General features: G+C 36.2%; 1 protein-coding gene across 1 annotated transcript; it reads right to left on the reverse strand.

Annotated features, from left to right (window-relative positions):
• Nucleotides 1-160: 160 nt before the first annotated feature.
• On the reverse strand, nt 161-23,791 carry LOC104619424 (mitogen-activated protein kinase kinase kinase MLK4). Its single transcript, XM_010285304.1, has 11 exons — nt 23,758-23,791; nt 20,398-20,578; nt 15,288-15,436; nt 14,443-14,618; nt 10,401-10,641; nt 8,467-8,589; nt 5,665-5,805; nt 4,983-5,133; nt 4,283-4,377; nt 1,753-2,538; nt 161-645 (listed from the first exon to the last, which is right to left on the reverse strand). The coding sequence occupies exons 2-11, from the start codon at nt 20,559-20,561 to the stop codon at nt 221-223; spliced, it is 2,451 nt and encodes an 816-aa protein (XP_010283606.1). The 5' UTR covers nt 20,562-20,578; nt 23,758-23,791; the 3' UTR covers nt 161-220.
• Between the last annotated feature and the right edge of the window lie 657 nt (nt 23,792-24,448).

The raw sequence follows: 24,448 nt of genomic DNA on the forward strand, positions 1-24,448 counted from the left end.
ATATTATTTTGCAGCACTGTGCTTTTAGAGTTACCAGTTGGGAGTCCAAGGAACACTTGAAAAAGGCACCTACTACGCTTTCTTAATTAGCTGCCCATTTTAATAATTTTGGTACTATTTGTCACAGTACATCAAAAAATAGCAGCACAAAGCATTAGATGGACAAGAATTTTGTATTTGTTCCCCTTTAAAAAGCAAATATTTTTAAAATGAAAGGCACTCACGACAGAAACTCTCTCTCCAGTTCATATATAGATGGCCGACAAGTTTTGCTCTTCATTCTACATAAAGGCACAGTACAGTCTCTGTTTTGACCTTCCACATCAATATCAAGTAATGAGGGCATGTGGCAGTTAGTTCTTTCCTCAGTATCTGGCAAGAAGTTAACATTTGGATCTACATTGCCCTCTAAATATTCAGAGTCTTTAGAGTTTGGTTTAATAATATGTGGAATAATCTGCCATGCATCAATTTTACTTCTTAGAGAAGAAGGTCGAGGCCTTGATATAATATTGACAGCGCTTTGCTTTTCAGTTGAACCACCACTGTGATTGCTTCTTTGTTGAACAGACGGAGAGTGCAGAGTTCCAGTAACTGAGAGAACTGGTAACGTGGAGACATCATTGGTTGAAGCAAATCCATTAGCTAGGGGAAAAGAAAGGCCAAAAAAAAATATTAAACCATGTGACTTCTTGATTTCTTTGCCATTCGTGAAACTGGATTGCCATAAACACTGGTGGGGTTTTTTCCCCACCAGAAAAACTAAGAGGCTCGTCCATTTGTGGGGAATCTCTTAAGACAGGACCAGCAGTGCTCAAATAATATTTCTGCATCAATACTCTTTGCTAGAGGCCATAATAATTTATTTTCTTATTGCTACAGAAGAGATAGAGAAAGCAGAGTAATTACATATGCATAGAGTACCACGAAAAATATTACGTTTAAGCCACCATAGAACAACAGTATTGAAATTCAGAACTTCTTTTCAAAAACTCATTAATCATGAACTTATCCATTTACATGGAAACCAGACTTAAAGACATTTTTTTCAGCTTAAATTTTTATCAGAGTTTTACTTAAGAATTCATGGAACATGTGACATAACTTCCAGGTCAAGCAAGCAAATCAAAACTTACCAGACTTGTTTTTCTTGATGTTAATAAAAGTGCACTACTAAAATGATGTTCAATCACCCACCTAGGCGGACTGTGAAACTATATTAAAAGATGTGTACTCTCAGCCTCAGGAAGTCCACAACTACAGAATCATAGAATCTTTAGGTTGAAGGGACATTTTAAGGTCATCTATAGCACCGCCCCCCCCCCCAACCGCAATAAGCAGGGACATCTTCAACTAGATCAGGTCGCTCAGATGCATGCACCTCACAGTCTCAGTTTTTCAGCCATAATGCTAATATTTTACATTTCACAAAAAACAGGTTCTCATGGACATGAAAAGACATGGGAAACCTATTTTTGCAATACCTGAGAAAAATCAATATGGCCTTAAAACGAACCATCTCTTCCGCTTAAGTCGCCATACCCACACTCCTAACAGGATACTATTCCAAGTGCAGGTAGCTTACTCAGGGTTCAGACACAGAAGGCTTACCCAGGTACAGTTATGGTGGTTCAGCTAGCACATAACAGTGTAACAAAAAACTTAGCAACTCATTAGTGAATGATTAATTTCCCTACTTTTTCTGTGTCTACGCTTAAAAATCCCCCACATTTTAAGTTCTTAATTACCCACCTGTGGTCTTAAAATTGCTCCCATCTGATAAGGTTCGTCTGTGACCCAACACACTCAATTTTGTCGAGGAATCATTTGGCACATTTTGAAATTCTTGTTTCAGACAAAGATTAAAAGGCTGATTTTTTAATCGTGTAGAAACTGTGTTAGGAGCCAGCTGTATCCTCTGTTCTCTTTTACTTTGAGAAGTTTCAGATGAAAAGTCAACAGTGGAACTATGTGAACCACAATCACCAAGCACAGTGCTTACAAACGCATCTTCACTGTCAGATTGAAGCAGGCATTTTGTCGAAATGGAGGGCATAGAGAGAAGATTCACAGTATTTGCAGCTGTATTTAGGGATGGAATACTTATTTCCTCTTTCTTGGACTGCTGTCTTGTAGGACTGGCACTCCTGCGAAATTTTGAAGCACGCTGAAATATTCCATCACGCTTCTTCTTCTCATCTTTAGGCAAGAGTTCATCTGGACTCTGCGATTTGTTCAGCGCTCTGATATCTATGCCAAGAGCAACTGATGCAAGGAGGACAGCACACCCATACAGCACTGAATCAGTCTTCTTTTTCTGCAGTGTCCTGCTCAGACTGTTTGTTGGTGTCATTTGAGGAGTACTATTTGTAGAACTAGCAGAGGTTCCTTCTTCAAAGCTCTCATGTTCTACTGCATTCTCTCCCTGATCATCTTTCCAAAGAGGTAGATTAATATAGGCCTGATTTGGCAACTTAATTGGCTTTGGTCTTTTACTGTCCAAACCTTCAGGGAAAAGTTTCTTATCAGTACAGACACCTATAAAACATTAGCAGACGTTAGGATTGCAATTCAGCTATTTTACTATTGCATGTCTGCATATATACACCAGTATTTCCTTTCATTTGCACAAGTATGAACCTTGAGGTGTACTGTACAACCCCTTTAGATGCTGTCAGAAGCTCAGACTCACATTGTGTGTTTCAGAAACGCATCCTAAGCCTGAACTTCTTCATGTTCTCTTGATAATCTTTAAAATAGCAGAAGTACCATTTTGCTACAATTTCATCTTTTTAGCAACTCAAAAGCAAACTCTGTTAGAAGCAACTTGCAGATCAATCTTCCTGAGTATATAAGTTAACTGTAAACAAATTATGTTTTCCACATCTGAGTCACCTTTAAGAAAGGCATAAAACATCTCCCAACCTTTATGTACTCAACACAGTTGAAGAGCAGATATGGTCTTTGCATTTTCTGTGATATTTGAGAATTTGCAATGCTTTTCAAGTCACAAAAAATATTTCTGTGTATGGATTACTGTGAAGTAATTTACCATACACAAACTGCCAGATAAGATCTGGAACACATTCTTTACACCACTTTCAATTAAGCTGTGTTCCAAAATCCAGTAAGTTACTAGAAATTTTTCCAATTAATTCATTAGGCCGTGGTGGTCTGGAGTAAAAAGTAAATTTGATGTCTCACACCTAATGACAAATAAAAGAGAATGTATAATTTGACTTACATGTGTCATTCGACTATAAACTACTGAATGCTACAGAATAAACACAGAAATATTTGAAATGAAAATATGTAAACTTGTATAATCTTCTCTATATGTCGGGGTTTAGTAGTAAGCTAATAAATCTATAACATTACTCTCTCTGAAACCCTGATTTATACCCCTACCAGTATAAATGAAGATGAAAATGCCTTTTGGGGGGGGGGGGGGGGGGAAGTCCAAGCAGCTTACCATTTCCTCTTCCAGCTGGCATAAATCTAGCTGCTGGTATGGACACCAAGTTATATCACAATTTTATTCCTGATATTGATAGCTTTAGTTTCTCAGATAAGAGAATCCGTGGTATAGAAAGTATGTGCAAGTTTGAAAATTATTATTAATATTGTATAGGCACAGCACATTATAGTAATGGACATAAAGAGCAACATACAGCTGTTATGCTCCTGATCCTAAAAGGATTAAGTATGTTTTTCCTTGTGATTTACCTGTACATCCCAAAATGTTGCTTAAACAAGTTTAAGACTTGAAATCTACATATTTCTTCTTGAAAATTTAGAGAATAAGTCTCATTCAAAAACCAACCAATTAATAATTGGGAATGTATCAGGGCTTATAGTTTTTAAATGACTATGCATTTTTTTTAAATAACTATGCAGAGCTCACTAACAATAAGTCATTAATGGTCATTTCAATGTCAAGAAATTACTGATTTAGATATTTCTTTTTAAAAGAAGTTGAAAAGTGGTGACTTCAGACCTCATGCAGAGCAGCTTGCAACTCAAAAACGTGACAAAAAAATGATTATGTGGTATGGGTTGCACACCATGCATGTGCACACATAGCTGCTGATGATGGAAATGTAAAGACCTTAAGACTTGCATTTTTTTATAAAGAGTTTTTCTGTACAGGAAAATTATTTGTGGCATGACTTCTAATAACCTGCATAATCCTTGAGGAATTCAAGCAATACAATTTATAACACCGGAGGTAGACTTACTGCCATTACATTGCAACTTTCACTTTTTCAAAAACAGCTCTTACCTTGGTCCACAAATAGTGAAGCTAAAGGAACACCCTTCTGATTTTTCATTAAAAGTGTTGACCAAGGGTTGCTGCCATCTGAAAGGGGTCTTACTCTGAAATAAGAATAGTTATTTTGACATTACAGGGGATAACATGCTTATATACACTTTGACAGAAAATTACTAGAACATTTTTCTTTTTAAACTATAAACGTGTAGTACATAACTTGAAAACAATAAAGCTTTCCAAAGGTAAAAAAAATATGTAAATAAAAGCACAGACTCATATGATTATAAATTGATACATGCCTTATATCAGCTATTTCTTATAAGATGAAAATTTCAGGACATAATAGCCTAAAAGGAAAGCAAATGAAAAATGGACCTTGACTACCTATTAAAAATTGGTGAAAACCTGGACAACAGTTCACTGTGTCAAAGAAGTGATGTGAATACTTGAAATTTACTAAACACAGTGACTTTAAAACAAACAAAAATATCATAAAGCCAGTTTCAATAGATGGTCTGGAACAACTACTGCCACAGGTGAGTGGATGGCTCTATTAAGAAAAAAAGCGCTATAAATAATTAAACACACTAGAAGAGACAGACTTTTAGCTGTTACTAGAGACGGCAGAACTTCTCTCACTCACTACCTATGTTAGTGATTCAGTTACCAAGAACACTTAGTATTATCAAACAAAATGTAGTAGACATACTTGTCCTTACAATCTGCACGATCCTTTGTTGGAACTGAACTTGGTCCCCAGGTACAACCTCTCTTTTTAAAACTTCTCTTCACATCTTCAAACTCTTCTTGGTGATAAGTTGTGCTCCTTCCCCAAGTTCTGTTGCTTTCATCTGAAGTTACTAGAGATTGGATGTAAAAACAAACAAAAAACCACACACACATGAATAATATTTCTAAACCAAAATACTTTGACAGAACAGAATATTTTCCCCACTGCAAAATCATTCTGACAGAGTAACACAATGAGGAGTAGATAAAATATGAGATTTTTTTTCTTTTACAAAAACCACCACACAAACTGCACTGATCCAAAAAGATGAGCAAGCAAGAAAAATAATTTATGAGCTGACAAGAGACCCAAATTAAAGATAAAGCAGCAAAACAATCATATTTTCCATGCTTCCTTTAACTGAAAACCTTATATTTAGGTAATTCAGACAAGTGAGTTAGACTGAGCACTTAAATTCCAATGAAGAAAATATATGCTGTGGAACAACTGGTGTCAAATGAAACAGAATATTCCAATTGTGACAATTATTAATGTTTTCTTTCTCACTACTCCAAACCAAATTATACTTTTCAAGTGTCTAACCTTCATTAAATGCTTAGTCTGTCACTGTCTCAACTGTTAAGTTAAACAGAACCAGCACCTTTGAAACATAATGAAATCTTGCCTTTTTTCATAACCCCACTGGGAAGTTCATATTCACTTGTGATATCTACATCTTGCTGGTACACATATACACTGTTTCTTCGGCCATTAGCTGTGTGTGTATCTGTTTTGGAAATCACTGAGAAAAAAGTAAGAGAATGTAGTAGAGATCTTAGTCAAGTTGATTTCAGAAACGGAAGTGTTTCCCTTCTTGTATTTTTATCTTTGAGTCATAAAGCCCAGACCTATAAAGGCACTAAGCATCTAGTGATAGAGGTTTTTACTGTATAGTTTAGAGGATCCTCTTTCTAGGACCAGACCCAGGCAAGTAGATTTTTGTATACGGCTAACTGGAAGAGCAACTTGCTATCAACATAGCAAGCTTACAGCTATCATGGAGAGACCCAAGACAAAAACAACTTAGCCAGTTATAACAGCACAATAAATAAGGTGGCATTTACATGCCCGTGGTTCTGCTGCTCCTGCACTGCACTGCACAGTACCCTCCTCCTGCCTCACCATACTCCTCCTCGCCAACACAGCTTCCCTGTAGTAACAGTACTTTACTTGCCTTCTTTACACTCTCATTTTCAACCACATTCAAGGACCTATGGAATATATACCTTACTGGTTTTCCTCCTCCTTCTAAAACACCTTTCAAAATCACCTGAATTTGTTCTAATAACAAGATTTACAATTAACTACATTCTTATTTTAACTTAAGATCTTTTAGATTTGGAAGCTAGACTCCCTCATGACAAGGTGAAGCAATCAGGTAACCAATTGTTAGATATGCCTGTTCAAATCACCTGTATTTGAGCAAGTCTTCTTGAAACAAAGATACTTTGAAGTTAAATCAAGATAAAACATTATTGTGGGAAAGAGAATTTATTTTGCACAGGTGCAGATGGGTGTGGAAGCTGAATTGTTTCAGCTAGATACTCCTGAGAGATCTGATAAGCTTTTAGGTAAAGCCTAGGGATCCAAACTCAGAAACATAAGAGTATTTTTAAAGGAGAGCCTTCATGTTGTCCTGCATGTTCTGGTCCTACAAATACAAATGCCTGCTCAAATAACAAAAAAAAAAAAAAAAGAAAAATCCCCTGTGGCACTTAGCACACATGCAAGGAGTGGCGCTGCTATAGCTTCCATAAGGCTATGCATTTAAAAAAACAAACTCAAGTTTTCAGAATCATGCCAATACCCGACATTTGCTTTATTTTCAAGCATTTCCATACAGAGCAAAGAGAATCAAAGATAAAGCAAAACAGTCTTGTTTGTATGTAATTATGACATTTTACTAAGAAAAACCCTTCTTACCTTTCTGCAGTAAAAAGTAACTAACCAAATAAACCCACCACACAGTTTTAGGTTAGGAAGCCATTACCAACACAGATACTGTCTCAGATAACTACTGAAAAAAGACTACACAATTTTCCTTCCATCTCAAATTTTTATTAAGAAAAGCAAGACAGAGTTTGCCCACCTCTCTTTTATCCACAACATATGGGTAGTAATGGTCTTCGCCGAAGGAACTGTATCAGTTACATTTCAAACAAATAATAAAGCTACTGTCAGAAAAGACACTACTCCTTTAGACATTAATAATGAAAAGGATTTCATAAGGCAGAGGTATTCCAAAGGAGATCAGTGATCTGGTTTCTATCCAGACTTTAAACAAAGTTTCAAAAAACCATCCAAACAAACAAAAACCCCTTTAAACTAGCTACAGAACAGTATGCAGGAAAAAAAAAAACAACCAAACATGCATTTTGATTTCCTGTCCTCCTTAGTTACATCTGATAAAGCCAGATTCTGAAGTAATTTCCTTCGGAGGTGACTACCCTTGCAAGAGAACATAGTCACCATCCATAAGCAAACAGCTGGAACAGGTTCCACTGATTTCATATAGAGAGAGAAACTTGAGGCTTTTTCATTTCGCATGGCATTCCATGCCAAATATGGACAATTAGACAATCTACTTTGCACAATATATCAGACAGTACGAATGCAAGCAGTTAATCCTGTAGGAATTGTTTTCTATCTATACATGTCATTCCCAAATATAAATGCAGGCTTCACTGTAATATGATCAGTTTTCTTCCGTATTCATGGTACCTCCCCTACATGAGCATGAACACACGTTCCCTTGTCACTATACATGGAATAATGTAGGCCTACAAGTATACCCACGATTTTATTTTTGCTTCTTCCTCTTGTTTTCAAAAAACCTAAAGCAAGCTTTCTTTACTATTTTCTTCTGCTTTTGTATTTGCTTAAAGTTTTTTTCTCTTTTGACATAAGCAAGCTCAGCTGCTGGCTGATTCTTCATCCTTTCCACCTCACATGAGTCCCTTATTCTCTGAATCTTTCTTTTTTGCCTCCCTTTTAATAGTCCATAACCAATTTCCTTTACCAACTCCAATACCTAATAAAAACTTGTTTTCCATCTTACATGGGTTCTAAATGTGATGCTTTGACTTTTGCCATCATAAACTGAATTTGATTCTTCATTGTTTTATCCCAGTCAGTTTACAAATGACCTCCTGAAGTTATTAAGGAAAGATATGATTTAAAGCATTCACAATAATTTTGAATTACTGAAAATTAGTCAGCATTTTAGCAAGATTATCCCTCCCATCAAAGAACAAGTTGCAACTGTTAGAACAAGTTAAGGGACCTGGAAATCAGACAGAAATCTGTCTGGAATCTGATACTACTACTATCAGTGTTTCAGTGGGTATATGGAACAAACAGTTTCTATTGACCAAATGAACAAATAGAAATGGTGGAGACTTACGTTGTATAGCTCGAAGACGAGGAATTATTGTGGGGCTACTTGATGGACTAGAGCTGTTACTGTTTAAACTCCTCCTCTTATCTAGATTGGGGGATGCCTGCACTGTTATTTTGTGCTGGAAATCTACAAGAGTAAAACAAATCAGTTTTAATGTTCCAAATAAAAAAAATCTTAATGAGATTATACTGCTATACTTCTTAAACAATTAAAGCTATATAATGAATTAGACTTGATAGTATAAGTTCATATTAAAAACACCAAGAAACTCTAACTCTTAATGTAACAATTTAGATACTGAGTCAAATGGTCAGGATTTCACTCACACCCTCACAGACACTGTATGATAGGTTTGCAGTAACTTCAACAAAAGCAGTTAAGCCCAAGTGGACTCAAACTGAGACATGTCCATATCACAAGCTGCTATTCAATCTTATTGGTTGTCACAGGGGGAAAGAAAAATCTCAATATTTCATCTAAAATCAATCAATATTCACGTCAATCAGATTTGCCTTATTTAACAATTAATTCATGTACAACACAAAAAGTAGCATTAACAAAGAAGTCACATCTATCAACATGTGAGAAAAACAAGCCAAACTACAGCATTACAAATACTTATAGCAATGTAGTAAAAAAAGTAAACAAAGTAGGAAAAATTTTATGAAATAAAATTTGATGATATGCTTCTCTCTAATAGAGGAGCAATTAGAATTGCTCTTATAATAGAATCATCTCAAGGACAAGTTCATCTGTGTGATTCTTGACAACAGAGTGCTAAGTGGTATTCTGAATAAAACTGTTTATTTTTATCACTTTTTCAAGTTAAATATGAGCCGAACTGGAAACAAATGACCAAATAGTTAGTTTAAGCTCGTGATCCAGCATAAACCAATCTAACATACTTCTCTGGGAGGCTGTAGTATGATTTATTTTATTTACTGCTTTTATTATTTTTAAAGCAAGGAAAAATAACCTTATTTCACTAGTTCTGAAACATTACTCTAAATATTACTGCCCTCTGTCTCTTTCCAACTACCAGACAGCTATGATTTGGTCAGACCTGTGTTAGCATGGCATTAAGTTCTTACTGCATTAGTAATAAACTGACAGACTTGACCTGGAAGCCACTAAATGCAAGTCCATCGACACCAGGATGCTGGTACCACAACTGAAGGCTTTCCAACCATTGGCGTAACCTTGAGTTTCTGTAGTGCCATCTCCTGGCAACATTAAAAAGGCACCACTAAACCAGTCCCTGACACTAAAAAAATCTGTCTCTCTACTAACACACCTCCTTTGCAAAAAGGGGGCATTTTAATGCACTCATGGGTGGAATTAAATGCTCTAACATTCAAATTATACCATATTTGTATTCTGAAATAATATTTTCTGTTGCTATTACAGCGTTTTCTTGCAAGAAGACACCTGAGGTTGCAGCTGCTGTGTTGGATTTTGTGACTGCAATAAGCATGCAATTTGGACCGACCACACCTGTACCTCCAGCCATTACAAAGTGCTGCATTTGCAAGGTTAGGGCAAACAGCACTAATATTTGATCATGTTAGACAGTTCTGGGCTATGATAAAAATGTACTTTTCTATCTGCACAAAAAGAACAATAGCAAAAATGTGAGCTTCGAAGCAGCCTTAAATCATTTGGCTCCCATGCTAGTAACCTTTCCCTCCAGATACATAGGACTTCTTGCTGAATCAGGTGAAATATTCTTCCAGCTGAAATGAGGACCACAAGAATATATGTGAAAGTTGTTTTCTTAATAAAAGAAGAAAAGGCTTATACAATTCTTACCATATCCTTTTGCATTATTAAGGTAGGGCGACCTGGCAATGAATTAAAATAGTAGCCAATTAACCATGTAACTGAAGCCTGCATATTTACTTGTAACATATATTGTGAACTTTTAAAAAATTGCAAACCTGAAGGCAAACTAATTCTGTGTCCATCTTTAAGTTTTAACCGGCTTCTTTTAAATTTGCCCTTCCTCTTCTTTACATTGGGTTTCTCTTGATTTAACTGGAATATCATGATATTCAGCTCACGCTCCAGTACATCGATCTCACGTTCTGCTAACTGTTGCTCACGGCGCTTAAGTAATTCTTCTTGAGATTTTTGCTGAAGAGCTGCTCTTGTCAACTCCTCTTCTCGTGATCGAAGCTCCTGAGGATAAGATTCACCCAAGTGAAACTAAGTACTAATGTAAAGATTGTATTAAAGCATACATAAAGTGCACAGTAGTATTTCCTTATCTATTTTCATGATGCACTATACACATGTAACATGCACATATGACCTTCTGACAGTCCTCCATTCAGCATAAGCCAAGATTCTGTATCCAGATGGAATCAGGCATTATACAGATTTCCTTTTAACTACTTCAGTCACTTTACTTAAGGTAGGTAAGCACTGGCAATGGGGACAACACATCCCATCAAAGATTAACAGCTTAGAGCCTAGCAGAAAACGTGCTCAAAGTACTTCACATCAGAGACTGTTTCATAGCATGAGGACTGCTCTTAGATAGCTCCTATGCACTAACAAAGTCAATGACCTGACAAATACACAAATGAATGCCCTTATCTTAAATTTTCTAACCTTTCCTGTTTTTCAGTCATGTATTAACTAGCACTTTTCTATCTAGAAAAGCAATCAGTATTATACCAAATGAGGATTAGTGTAATAGGATAAACCAAGTCATACGACAGAAGACAGCTGTTTCTTAATTAAAATCTAGCAGGTATCTGTATGACATCAAACAGCTGCTAACCACTGAATTATATACCACATAGACTCTCCAACCATCAATCCCATAGAATAGTTGTTATTTTCCCTTTATTCTTTTTTATTTTGGAGAAGGAAAAGCTTTAGTGAGAAAGCTAGTTAGTTTTTCAGGGTAAATGAATCCCCAAGGCTAAACAACTGTAAACCTACCATCTTAAAATTACCTCAATCTTCAGCTTCCAAAATATGTTAAAATATATCTGAAATTTAAGTAGACCTCCCTTCATGGTATGGGGCATATGAATGACACAGACTTACTCAGAAGTGTTGTAGTCAGTAATGCTAATAAAAGAGACTACAGGAAAAGGAGAAGCTATGATATGACTGATACTCTATGTGACGCTCTTCAGAATTTTTTAATTTTTGCATATGATTATGTAAATGCTACCTGGACAGAAACTGACAATTAAAAATGGCATTTGAGTACATTAGAGTTTAACTAGAAAAGGTGTTTATTACTGTATTAATGCTGTAATAAAGATTTATTAGGAGACACTGTTGATTATCTGCCTCTTGTTGTCCTCAAATCCAGATTTCATAAAGCTCAGTAACTACGCAAAAATTGAGGGCCCATATTAAAAAGGTAGACAGTCTAGAAAAAGGAATAGTGTTTCCTCACTGAGAGATTAAGTATTTACTCTTTTCCAAATAAACTAATTAAAAACAGACTTAGTGCAATTAGTTATGCAATGTTTTTACACCACTCTACAATTAAAACATCATTGTAAGGAAGCTAGGAAAGAATTCTGTATTTAAGTTGCTCAAGAACGTTTGTGAAAAGAAGATTGTGATCTTCTCTTGGAGTGGGCGTCACCACTGCTCATTTACAGCAAGCCCTTGAGGAAACTCCTCCAGCTACAGAAGTTCCTCTTTTACAGGGCATGAGACTCCATGCAGGGTTTTTTTGTTTGTTTTATTGTTATATAAATACTTCATAGACATTACTTTCTCCCTACTGCCTGTCAGTAAAATTGATAATGTGCCAAATTAAATAAGCCCGCATATACGAAAACCTTGTCTAAGTCAAATTTACATGCTTTCATTCTTTAACAGGTTTATCTAATTTGGGCAGATGCATTTACTTTGGCATATGAGAAGTAAATTGCATTTTATCTTTCCTGCTCCCTAATTAAACTTAACTCACTTTTACACCAAAAATATGACTCTTCTCCCAAAGCTTTGTGCCGACTTAGTTAATCCCAAGCTTGATTTAGTCAGCTTTTTCTTCAATGGGAAATCTCATACTGGACTAATGTCTCCAGAAAACAAAAAAATAAAAAACCCCAAAAACCTGAACAGGAACGCTCCCAGAGTAAAAAGGGGAAAACGGTTGGTTGAGCAGTTCCTGGAGGGGCAGAAAAGAGAATTATGGCCTATGGCAGGTTGTGGCAAGTAAACGCAGTGGCTGGTGACCCCACAGCATGTAAAAAGGAAAGTCTCTACTCTTTGTAGAGGGACTATAACCCATATGGAAAGGAAGAGATCTGACAGCTCCAGAGGCACTCAGCCCAGCTCTAGCAATATGTATGCCCGCTGCAGGCAGGGCAGAGACCACACAGAAAACACTTACCCAGTTCTGTGAATGAAAATGGTAGAGGGAAAAGCAGAAGGTGGAAGAAAAGGCAGATAGGAAGTATGTAAGATCATTATTGATGATACTGCAATCTTAGGGGTGATCAATAAATTCTGATACCACATATGCTGATATTATAGTAGATCTGTAATGTCACACACATCTCCAGCCAATAGTCCACAAACAGCCATTTGTGACACACGATGAGAAGTGAGGGACAGAGGCTACTGACATTGACTTGCAAGACAAGAGTTTCGTTTTTGCTTTTGTCAAAGTTAAGTGACTACGTCTTTTACAAAGATTTCTTCACAAGTCACTGCATCTCAATTCTCTTCTTCCTCATCTATTACCACTTCATGAAAAACAACAACAAATATATACTGGGCAATAATTATACTGCAAGAAAGACTTGCAAAGAAGGAATCTGTTTCTACTAGAAGCATTTCTAACAGGGACTCAAAAGGATATCTGGCCTATTCCAACTGTTATTTTTGACAAGTTGTCTAAAGGAAAATATAAACCTCAGGGTGATTAAAAACTAGTGGAAGTAACTAAAAGAGAGGGCAAAGAGAATTAACAGTAAGTGCTCATTTAGCACAAACATAACATGATATGATAATATGGAAAGAAGATCAGTGAGAGGAATCTGGATAATAAACAAGAGAAAATGGATTTGCTGATTCATGAGTATAAGTTTGACCTAATTGATCTTATTAATATCTGGCAAGAAGATTTCCAAAACTGCAACACCGAAAGAGATCAATATTGTCAGTCTGTTCAGGAAGAAGAGAGATAAAAGCACTATTCCATTTTTGGAAAAGAAGCCATGTGATAGAGTCATATAACAGGATGAAAAGCTTTTCATTCCCACAGCTGAGGAGACTGTTCAGCAGCAGCTGAAAATTTGCAGTGCTTATAAAGATTAGCTAAGGGGTAAATAAACTCTGGTTTCTTTGTTAAGTGATGCATTCAAACATTGAAGGAAAAAACCCCACATTTTAAAAAGAGCCTACGTGCCATATTTACAGATCTACACCCTACTTCCTCTGGGGAGACAGGTGTGAATACGTTTCTTTTTCAACTGCTTGTACTTCTCAAATAAGCCATGCATATGATAACCCTCATTTATTGTAATAACATTACGCTTCCTGTCAAACTTAACATTTCACTTCAAATGAAACACCTCTAGCTATAGTTTCAGCATACAGAACTGTTTACTGTTTTTGTTAAGGAAGAAAGGGGAAAAGCAACATTGTCTGAAATTTGAGAAAACCAGTATGCAACCTTTTTTTTCCAAAGTAAGTTTGCTGCAAGACATTTACAGGGTTATCTTAAAAGTGTTGTTCATATGTCCGGAAACATATTAACGGAGTTCAAGAATAGTACATCCACCAACAAGAATAGGCAAATTAAACTAACATTGTTTTAATGAGACAGTAAATCCTCTCTTCCAAGTAGTTTATCCTCTCAAATGTATCTCCACTAAATCAGACTTCTAGTATTATATTTGCAAGTCACAATTCAAAAGTTCAAAACTTCTGTTACCACATAATTGCATATACACACATCCTTCCTTCACTGCCATGCAATTGGAATAATCAACTTACTTTCTCCTTGGTCCTCAATTCATTGAATATCTGCTGAATTTCCAATTTCCAGTCATCTTGCATGGAATGGAAAGACTCTTGAGGCATTTCAGTCATAACTGCCCCTTCAATGGCAGTAAGCTGTTCAAGAATTAAGGCAAACGATGGTCGGATATGAGGGTCCTGCTCCCAGCATTCTAGAATTTATCAAAATCCCATCAGTTTTTAATAGTACACAGAACTTTTTGAAGAACCACATGAATTTCAAGTTACTTGCTACTGTACTTCAAGTTTTAATGTGTTCCCTTTAACTGCAAGGCTTCCCTGGTTCTTTTTCCATTTACAGAAGTGATATCTACCTACCAGTAGTCAGAGGACTGTTTTGTATTAATAACCAATTTTTTTTCATTTCTATCTTTAGGATCTGAAACAGCAACTAGAAGTACTGCACAGAAGGGATACATATAAAAGGTAAAAATGTTCATTAAACACAAGGAAATAGACATTAGCAAGTAATGTTTATTTCTCTCTAAGTATTTCCAAAACATTTTTGACAGTCAGAAAGAAACAATGAGGAAAAAATGGCATTTGCAGTTCTTCCTGAAGTATATCCGGTACCTTATGAAAATTAATGCAATTTGAGTGTAAAAGGAAATCAGTATAACCAGAGCAAAAATGTACTTTATCACTATTGAAGAACTTATGCAGTGCACAGTAACACTGTGTGACTTCCTCAAAAACACATTCAACTCTCTGTAACACCAGATTGCTGTATAAAGAAAAACCAAAATACTCTGTACACAGCACATTATCAAATGAGGTGTTTATTTTCCAACCCTGTAACTATTCTGGGCAAGGATACATACCTTTCATTAATTTTGCAAATGGTTCAGGGCAGGTGGATGGTATGGGCAAAGTAAGCTTATTGACAGCAACTCCGTAAGCCACAGCAAGACCATCAATGCCACGGTAAGGAACTTCTCCTGTAAGCAGTTCCCACAGCAACACTCCATAACTACAAAAGGTAATTTTTTTAACAGTTATTTTCTGAATACTGACACATTGTTTACTCAAGAACAAACAAGGATCTGTCCAACCATGCACTGAAATTCACGATGATTTCCCATGACAAAGGTGAATGTCTTTTAAGAGTCAGCTCTACTTTAGTCATCTTGCACCTTTTCACTAATAGCAATTAACCAAATTGGATGTGACTCTAAGATTGGCTCTCACTCCTATTCAAAATGTAGCCTGAACTCACTTTTATACAAATGCTAGTATCATGTGAATCTCACTTAGTCAGATATCTGAATGACAGGAAAACAAGCAACCTTCTCCTCACCAGAAAACAAGCAAACCAAGCAAAAAAAAAGAAAACCTCAGAAGAGCGTTCAGGCCATTCCCCTTTCCAAGCATTTCCCAACAATTTACCTAGACGTACACATTAATTAAAAAAAAAAAAAAAAAGTAATTAAAAACACCAGAAAAGCCCCAGCTTTGTTTGGAAGTTTGCATTTCTAATCTCTTTTGTGTTATATAAAGGCCTGTTAACTTTTCACCTCCCACAGAAGATGCAACAAGATTGAGAAATGATTACAGACACACAACTAATTTCTCCATGCTAGGAAAACAAAACAAAACACAAGAAACCCCACAAACAAAACAACATTGCCTCCAGTGAAAAGTGGTGGCATGAAGAGATCTTTTCTCAGGATCAGGTACGGAAATCAAGTATCATCGGAATTCCTACTGCAGCAACATTAATTGTAAGAATTTCTGCTATGTGCTCCACTCTAAAAGAAGAGCTGGGTATTGCTTTTACCTTCTTTGGACCTGTATGGCTTGCTCAAGTGATCCAACCCCACTAAAAAGTGCTTGCTGCTGTTGCTCTAGAGCTCCTATTTCCACCACCACTGAAATGGACAGCTTTCACAGTCATTTTTGTGGAAGCAGGAATTACTCCTTTTAGAATCTAAGCCTAAAGTGGACTTTATGACTGTTTTTGGGGTTCCCCCCGGCTTCTCTTCCTGCCAGGGAACCACTTTCTGTAGAACAAGGATACAAAGGACAACCTATTGCTGCTTTTGAATAATAAAGTGAGCAGACAAAGGGAAAAAAACAATACGAAGTATTGCTCTTGCCCTTTCTCTCCAGGCGTGTGAAGAAACTTACTGCAAGTTTTGCAGGACTGGATCGAACTCTCCTATATGAGAAATGCACACAGCACTGGGGAGGTAAGAGCTATGTACCCCTTCTCTTACTATGTACCCCCTTTAGTACTAGAAATACCACCTTAACTACAGCAGATGTGACAGGGAGAAGAACACACACTTGTTAAGTTTTTCTGTCACTCTCTCCTCAATGAGAAAAAGTCATTCAACTTTATGCAAGACCATACAACATCACTTTAATAAATAATCAAACAGCAAACTACACAATATCAGCATAAATATCAGCAGTGTTTTGTTTATCAACTTTCTGTCCATCTAAGAAGTTTTGCCTATCACAAAGTCCTAGTAGTGTTAATAGTTAATCAAAAGCTGATGAATATGGTCTATTCCTAAACAACAGAATAAAAAATAAAAGGGCTTCTTAATAATTTCCTCACAATTCTTTCCAGTCTAGCCTCTGCACTTGCTTGTATACTCAAAGAAGGATAAAACAAAGAATTCAAATTTTGTTTGAATTCAGTGGTACTTCTGACACTAATGAGTACAACACTTCCTGCAGTACATACACATTTTATGCATGATGGAGGAATACTACTGAACCACATCTCATCTGCGTGCTTAGAGAAAACATGAAAATAATGCCATGCTCTCTCCACAAGTGTAGACTGTTCTTAATTCAAGAAATTCCCTCGTTCAGACTATTCTATACATATTTTAGCATGAACTCTTAAGTTCAGCAGAACAATATATGTAACTAAAAAGAAATCACCCTTTATAAAAAGTTGTGTCACACTATTAGCTTTAGTTGTATTTACAATTCAAGCCTTTAATCCTAAGTAGTTTTCAACAATGCCAAGAAGGTGGTTGTAAAATTTTAAACAGACCAATACAGTAATAGCCTGAAAGCGTCTCTTTTAATGAAAGTAGTCTTAATATCAAGTAACAAAAGCCAGCGCTGTGCGGGAAAACTGTGAGGAGGAACCCTAAAGACATTCTAGTCTGCCGTGCTGGAGTTTTTGGAAGGTACTAATCTATCATTATCTGGGACAACTACTTATTAACTCTCTTAACTACAGAAGTAGCTACTTTGTGCATTAAATTTCACCAGCCCATGTATAGTTGTCCTATGTATACAGTCAAAGTTTCTAAGAAATAGCTTTTTTTTAAAAGAGCAAAAGCCATCTCCTTCTCCATTGTTAGCAAAAGGCCAAAAATAAAGACATAACATGCTTGAATTATACATTTCTAACCCACGAAAACTAAAAGGACATCTTTTTGAAAGTGCATTAAGTATTTTCATTATTAAAAATTATTCTCCTGCCATCAAATGTGATAAGCCTTACTGTATCTCATTCCAGCAATAACTTGTTTTTACATGTTTTAAAAGATGATCAAAATGAAGGTAACTGAAGTTCTCAAAGTTTATTTTACTCTACAGTCTATCTTCTAAAGCAGAGGTTACTAAGCACTGCTATATGAATCACTTCAAAAGTATATGAATGTGCCAGGCAAAAGCAGCTGCTAATTCTGCTGTACAGTAAGTGCTTCCTAGCTTTGCCAAGAGCTTGTACAGTGGAAGCATGTGTTACTGTAAAGACCACCGCTGAAGCACACCACCGGCACTTGGAAATGTGTGGGCATATTTGCACTTTCAGTCTCCATACACAAACCCAAGACTGACATACCTCTAAGAAATGTGTGATGATCAATGGAAGGGTAGGGCTGAAAGAGTACAATTCTTGTTTCGGAATTTGGACGCATACACAAAAAATAATAAATGCAGTAGTTATAACTCTGGGAAGCAAAAGGATACACATGCAGGGCCTGGAAAGTACCAGCTCTGCTATCTAGGATGACACCTGAGAACATGCAGCCTGGAAGGCTCTACACGAAAATACTCCCACAACACTTCCAAGCACTGGCTGATTCTGGAAGACTAGCTGCAAGTGTGAGTATACTTGAGCAGCCTCAACTGCTTTTTTTTTTTTTTTTTTTTCTTCTTCAGTAAGAGCTCTGCAGACTTCTTTTGGTGACTCAGTACTCAGTATGTGTAACCGAAGTTTAGAACTTTCCTGACATATACTGTGTTCTTGTCTTAGAGGCTCATACTTAAATTTGTAACCTTATATAACCCGAATGCATTTTAAAACAAAGCACACTCCCATAACCAGGGTATTCTTTATTTGTTTTTCTTTTAAAGAAAGAGTAAAGATAAGCAACAGAATAGGTCAAGGTGCAGTAAGCAGGAAATCTTTAGAAGCCAAGAAGGTCTAAACTATACTGTACAACACAGCCTTTCTACTTAAAAACCTCTCCTGTTAGATGTCCATCATTGAGCTAAATACTTACATTTTTACAAGAGAGGCGTGCAGGAGAGAAGGCGAAGAAGAGAAATACTGTAGGTTCCAAAAATGTAAACTAATGTTGCAGCAGAATATAAAATAATTGCACCAAAGCATACCCCCTCAGATACCTAAAATCACAGCAACAAGACTGGACAGGACCTGTAATTAAGCATGGAATACAGCTGATTAGGGAAACGCCTACACCCAACCTCCACCCCGCAAAAGAAAAAAAATTTAAAAGAAAAGGGAAGAAAGAATGGAAAAAAAAGAAATGAAGCCAAAGATGTTTCTCAACTGGACATCAACTCAGACTGATGTAAACAAAATGCTGAAAATCAGTTCCAGATACAAGACAAATGGGTGTCACAAAACAGTAGTGCAGATATAGAATCACTCTGAGAATACCAAAAGTATTACTTCATGCTGTCGAATATCAGGTACCTAAGCAAAATTGGACCCTATTTAAGAATTATACAATACAGAACATGCATAAGAAGGCATGAGAAAACAGATTAAAATCCCTCCCTCCTTCCCCGAATAGCTACTTTGGATCCTTTAGAGAGAAAACATTTCAAAAAGAAAGGAAACGTAGACTTTTCAGGGTGAGGCACAGCAGCTTTTATAACCTATTTTGCAATCACTGCTTCTCCCCACTCACAAACAGAACTAAATTAAAACTAAATTTTAAATTACCTTTCTACAATACACATATCTCACTACACCACTAAAAAATAGCATCAGTATTGAGAGTCATATTACTTATATGATCCACAATAATGTCTTTAACAAGAAATTACAAATTTAACATAGGGAGTTCCCCACCTGTAAAATTAGAGAGCAAGTTAAAACAATTTTGTGCTGAACACACGATTCTCACTCCAGCTACTAAAAGCTGAGATGTGATGTTCACTTTTACACATAACAACATTCTAGATTCCTAAAAACAGCACTAATTTAAGTTAATATTTGGCAAAGTTCTGGTTTGCAGCTCGTTTTTATTTATCAGACATATAAGGTAAACAACTGGCTGGTCCCATTTCTTTACGCAGAATGAGACTTTTCAGACATCTGATATAAAGTAAACATACCAATACAACATCAATTGTATGTTAATGTATCAAGACCATATGGCTGTTTTATATTAATACTACAGATAAAAGGTATCTAAGCCAACAGATATTTTTATCTCTTAATGAGATCTTGCTTTCTAAAAAAAAAAAAAAAAAAAGTTTTTCTGTTATTTTCCCCTCCCCCTTCCCCAATTTGTAAATCATGAATAACTAAAGGTAGATCAAATGAACTACATAATGAGAAATTAATATGTTTCTTAGAACAGCTGTACTTGCCATATGCTGAGACAATAGCCTAGGAAACCACCAAAAAAAATCCAAATAAAAATTAATTCAAAGACCTCAATATAGTTCTACTGAACATGGTCTTCAAGCAGACAAACGTCTTACCTCCAAATATCACTTCCTTTAGAAAACATGGAGGATTTGATAACTTCTGGAGCCATCCATGCATAAGTCCCTGCTGCACTCATTTTGGTTGTTCTGTGCCACTCTCTAGCCAGACCGAAGTCTGTAATCTTCAGAGTTTTATTACAAATGTCATCATGTTCCATCTTCTCTAGCAACAAAACTGCAAAAGATTGAGTTTGTAAATTAACGCAATGGCAATCAAAAATATCCAGTTCTGTTATTAATTTCACATACAAGTTGTGCTGCACAGATAATTGTATACTTTAAATATTGTGAAAATATTATTGCAGTTTTTATAAACATGAAAAAGGTTTTTGATAATTCTAAGCTATAAAAGTGAGAAATACCTACAGTGTCATGAGTTCTTTATGCAACTGTGTGAGTAGATATTAAAACAGCAAAAGAAATCTATTGTAAAGAGATGTAAAATAAAGCACTTAAGTTTAAGAAAGCCTGGAATCCTAACATCACCCAGATGATGACAGGCTGTGAAAAAGTTATTCACTTTGGAACGAGATTCTGAAGTAATAAAAATAGCAGCAGTAGTAAAACAAAAACAAATGTTAAGAATTCTTATAAAAGACTTAGAAAACAAAACAGAACACATTACATCACTGTATAAAATCTGCCCTTAATACTGCACCCAATCCTGGCTCCTACTCATCTCAAAAAGTATATAACAGAACTGAAAGAGGCAGAGAAGGACACAACCAGGGTGCTCAAAACAGCATATCCACAGCTACAAGAAATGGTTAATAGACAGGGAGTCTTCCCCTAGGGAAAGAAACAGCTAAGAACAGCATCTATAACACCACCTATGGAATGAAGGAAGCTATAGGTAACAATTCTTTAGCATTTCTCAGCACAAGAAACGGACATCATCAAGCAAAATTAGCAGATAAGAATCAAACACGTGGCAGCTGTTCACACAACACACAGGTAGGTGAACTTTGGAATTCTTGGCATAGTATGGGAATATTGTTATTTTACATAGATTTAAAAGCACCTACACAAATTTATGAAGACAACTCCATTAAGAGCATTTACATCAAAAAAGTGGCTTTAAGGTCAAGAAATCCCCAGGCCACAAATCAGTACAAGTTGGGAGATTGTATCAGGGGAATTAGCTTGGCTTGGGAGTCCACAACTGGCAACAGGACACTGCACTTGGATCAAATCCGTGTTACCACTGCATATCATATCCACTGCACCTTCATGGGCATTACAGTAAATTATCTTTTTTGCTGTTGCATCCTACAGTGTGTATTCAGTGTCTGACTTGCTCATTACACAACAGTATTGGCAGAGTTGTAATACACCTTCACAAAACTGTGTTAAAAGGAAAAAGAACTGCATTATCGTGTTAGAGCTCACAAAGAGAAAGACAACAGGTGCAAAGTAATCATTATTAACACACCATAATTTTAATTCCATATTCAGTTCCTCTGTCCCTGTCTGTAGTAGTAACTGTTAGATTTAACTTTCTGTTAAAATCATCTCCTGGGACAAAGATCACAGGCTAAGTTACAAATAAGAAGAATCGTAAATACATGTGTTTTCCAACTATATGTATGGCAAAACACAGTACAGGAAACCCATTAATACAAAAGCAGATGAAGAATTACCTTCCCTTAGAAAAAACTGACCTTGCATTTGCAATAAATCGTTTTCCACATTCCATTTTCAGTAAGCTTCTTAACACAGAGTAGAAGAAATTAAAGCCAAAATGGTACAGACAAACCAAGAGCTCACCAGTCAGCACCACCAGAACAAGTTAAATTCATGCAAGAGTTTTTTATACTTTTATACTTGAATCAAAGACCTATTGTTTGCTATTCCATTTCAAACATGTTCAGCAGAATTCCTGACATTCCTTGTCAGTCAATGTGACCGAAACCAAAAACAGTCAGTCTTGCAAAAGGTAATAACTGGCATGTGGCCAAGTTTCATCCTACAAAGGGACAACGTTTCTTAGCAGTTCAAACTTCCCTTTCCAGCCGATAGCCAGGAAAACAGCAATACTCTACACAGATTACTTAGCAGCTGGGTAGTAAAAATGCTCGGCATAGCTGAGTAGAGCTCTGTAAGTGCTTCCCTGGCAGTAGCCTAGCAACCTTTGCTATAGCATCCTTCTGCCACTTCCACAGCTTCCTGGCCCTCACTGGCTGCTAACCTGCAAAGAGTCACTTTGACAATCGCACACTTACTCTGTTCACTCAGCCCCCACTTGTTTCTTTTTCAAATCCCTTAAATTGTCTTTTCAGACTCCAAAACATCTGCAATATTAAGTTGGGTAAGAGCCAGTTTAGTACTTTCTGGTTTACGTTAACATTTTTCAGACTTTTATTTTCCACAAAGAGTAAAGTTCATACTTACATTAGTGATATCATTCTGACAAACACAGCCTAAAATATTTAAAAGTACAAAGCTCATTTGAAAATAAATTCAAACCTACTCAAATAAAACAGAATTAGATTAGGAACGTCAAAAGTGCAGGAAAATCCTACGTCCACCTCATTTATTTTGACATAAGCAAAACCAGAGACTATGACTATTTCTGAATGACTCAAATTCTAAGAGAAGGAGATTCAGTTGGAAGTGAGAAGACTTGTGTGAACTAGCATAAAACTTCATCTTGGACTGTTATTCAAACATTCTGTGTGCTACAGCCAGAACTAAACGTTTGACTAAATATTTTAAGGCCATGTATGTTTCCTACTGGTGACACCACTTTCAATTCAATTCTGAGTTTAACACACCTCTTTTTGTGACACTACCATTTTGCAATGAGATCAAGGGGAAAGTAAAGTTGTTAACATCATAGCAGCAGAGGTTAGGTTGCCATATACCAGGCATGCTTTGAATACAGAAGACAACACATGCCCAGAACCATTTACAGATGGGGGAAAAAAGAGATATTGCATGTTATTTTCAATAATTCAATGAAATATAAATCCATATGTTGAAGAGAAAAGCCAAAAAAACCTTCAGAGATAAAAGTGTGAAAAAAAACAAATGCTGCGTGGTAAAGTGGTATTGAAATTGGTGGATACCATTTTGCATGTGTCCTAAACATCGAAGAAACTCTTGACAATGCAGCAAGTGTACATGAAGATTCTAATAGCATCCCTAACAAAGATACTGCTATTTAACCACAGAGATGAAAAAAAACTTACACGCTGAAGTTGTCCAATGTAAATGAAAAGAACATGGAATTCCAAGTGTTAGTCATCCTAGCTCACTGAACAAGGAGCTCAAAGAATTAGGAAATAACAGGTTGGAACAGACACACCCCCCCCCCTCAGAGTAGGACTAATGTTGTAAAAAGTATAAATCTACTATCAAACGTTTTTATGAATCTGTAAAGTTATGGCACTATAACAGAATAAAAAACCCCATTATCTATACTCAGAACAACTGCATTGTATTCATCCAACTATAGACATTAATTTAACTTATATGTATTCTTAGAATAGATTTTGAAAAAAATAATTAAGGACAGTGATTAGGGACATCAAGGCATAGAAATAGCAGCAAAATTATAGAAGAGTTACATTACAAATAGCACATATCACAGTAATCCCATTTTGTCCTGATAGATGGCTTCTTAGAAAGGGATAAGGGAGCAGACTTGAGCAGATGTGAGTACTTTTTAGGAATTTTAATCACACAGACAGAATAAGAATTAATCAAATAATTCAGTACAGCAGTTGTATGAAGGAAAATCTTAAGAGAGAAGTTATCGGGATAGAAAGGAATCATCATTAGGCAGCATGTTTGCTTCACAAGCCAATTTGCATGCAATCAGAGTAAAAATATAAGGTGTGTTTCAAGAACTGACAGCGAAGTCAGAAGATACTGCCGACTCTGAAGAAGACCACATCATCATACTAGAAAATATGCAAAGTTGGAAGGTATCAATCATAAAACTTACAGCTATAAAGCAGAGGTGAAGGAAGAAGAAATAGCTGGCTAGTCTGCCTAACAGAGGGAAAACCAAAACAGCAACTACACGTAACTGCATGAGCTA

The sequence above is a fragment of the Phaethon lepturus genome, unplaced genomic scaffold, assembly GCF_000687285.1.
Source record: "Phaethon lepturus isolate BGI_N335 unplaced genomic scaffold, ASM68728v1 scaffold3794, whole genome shotgun sequence".
Classification (NCBI taxonomy): domain Eukaryota; kingdom Metazoa; phylum Chordata; class Aves; order Phaethontiformes; family Phaethontidae; genus Phaethon; species Phaethon lepturus.

Bases quoted from the DNA above. Each gene is read 5' to 3' on its own strand.
- LOC104619424 (XM_010285304.1), bottom strand. From the start codon at position 20,561: ATGGAACATGATGACATTTGTAATAAAACTCTGAAGATTACAGACTTC. The intron at 8,590-10,400 runs GTTTGCAATTTT...TTACTCTTGTAG, and splicing joins CAGAATTAGTTTGCCTTCAG to ATTTCCAGCACAAAATAACA. The intron at 5,806-8,466 runs GTAAGTCTCCAC...CTTTTTTCTCAG, and splicing joins TCGTCTTCGAGCTATACAAC to TGATTTCCAAAACAGATACA.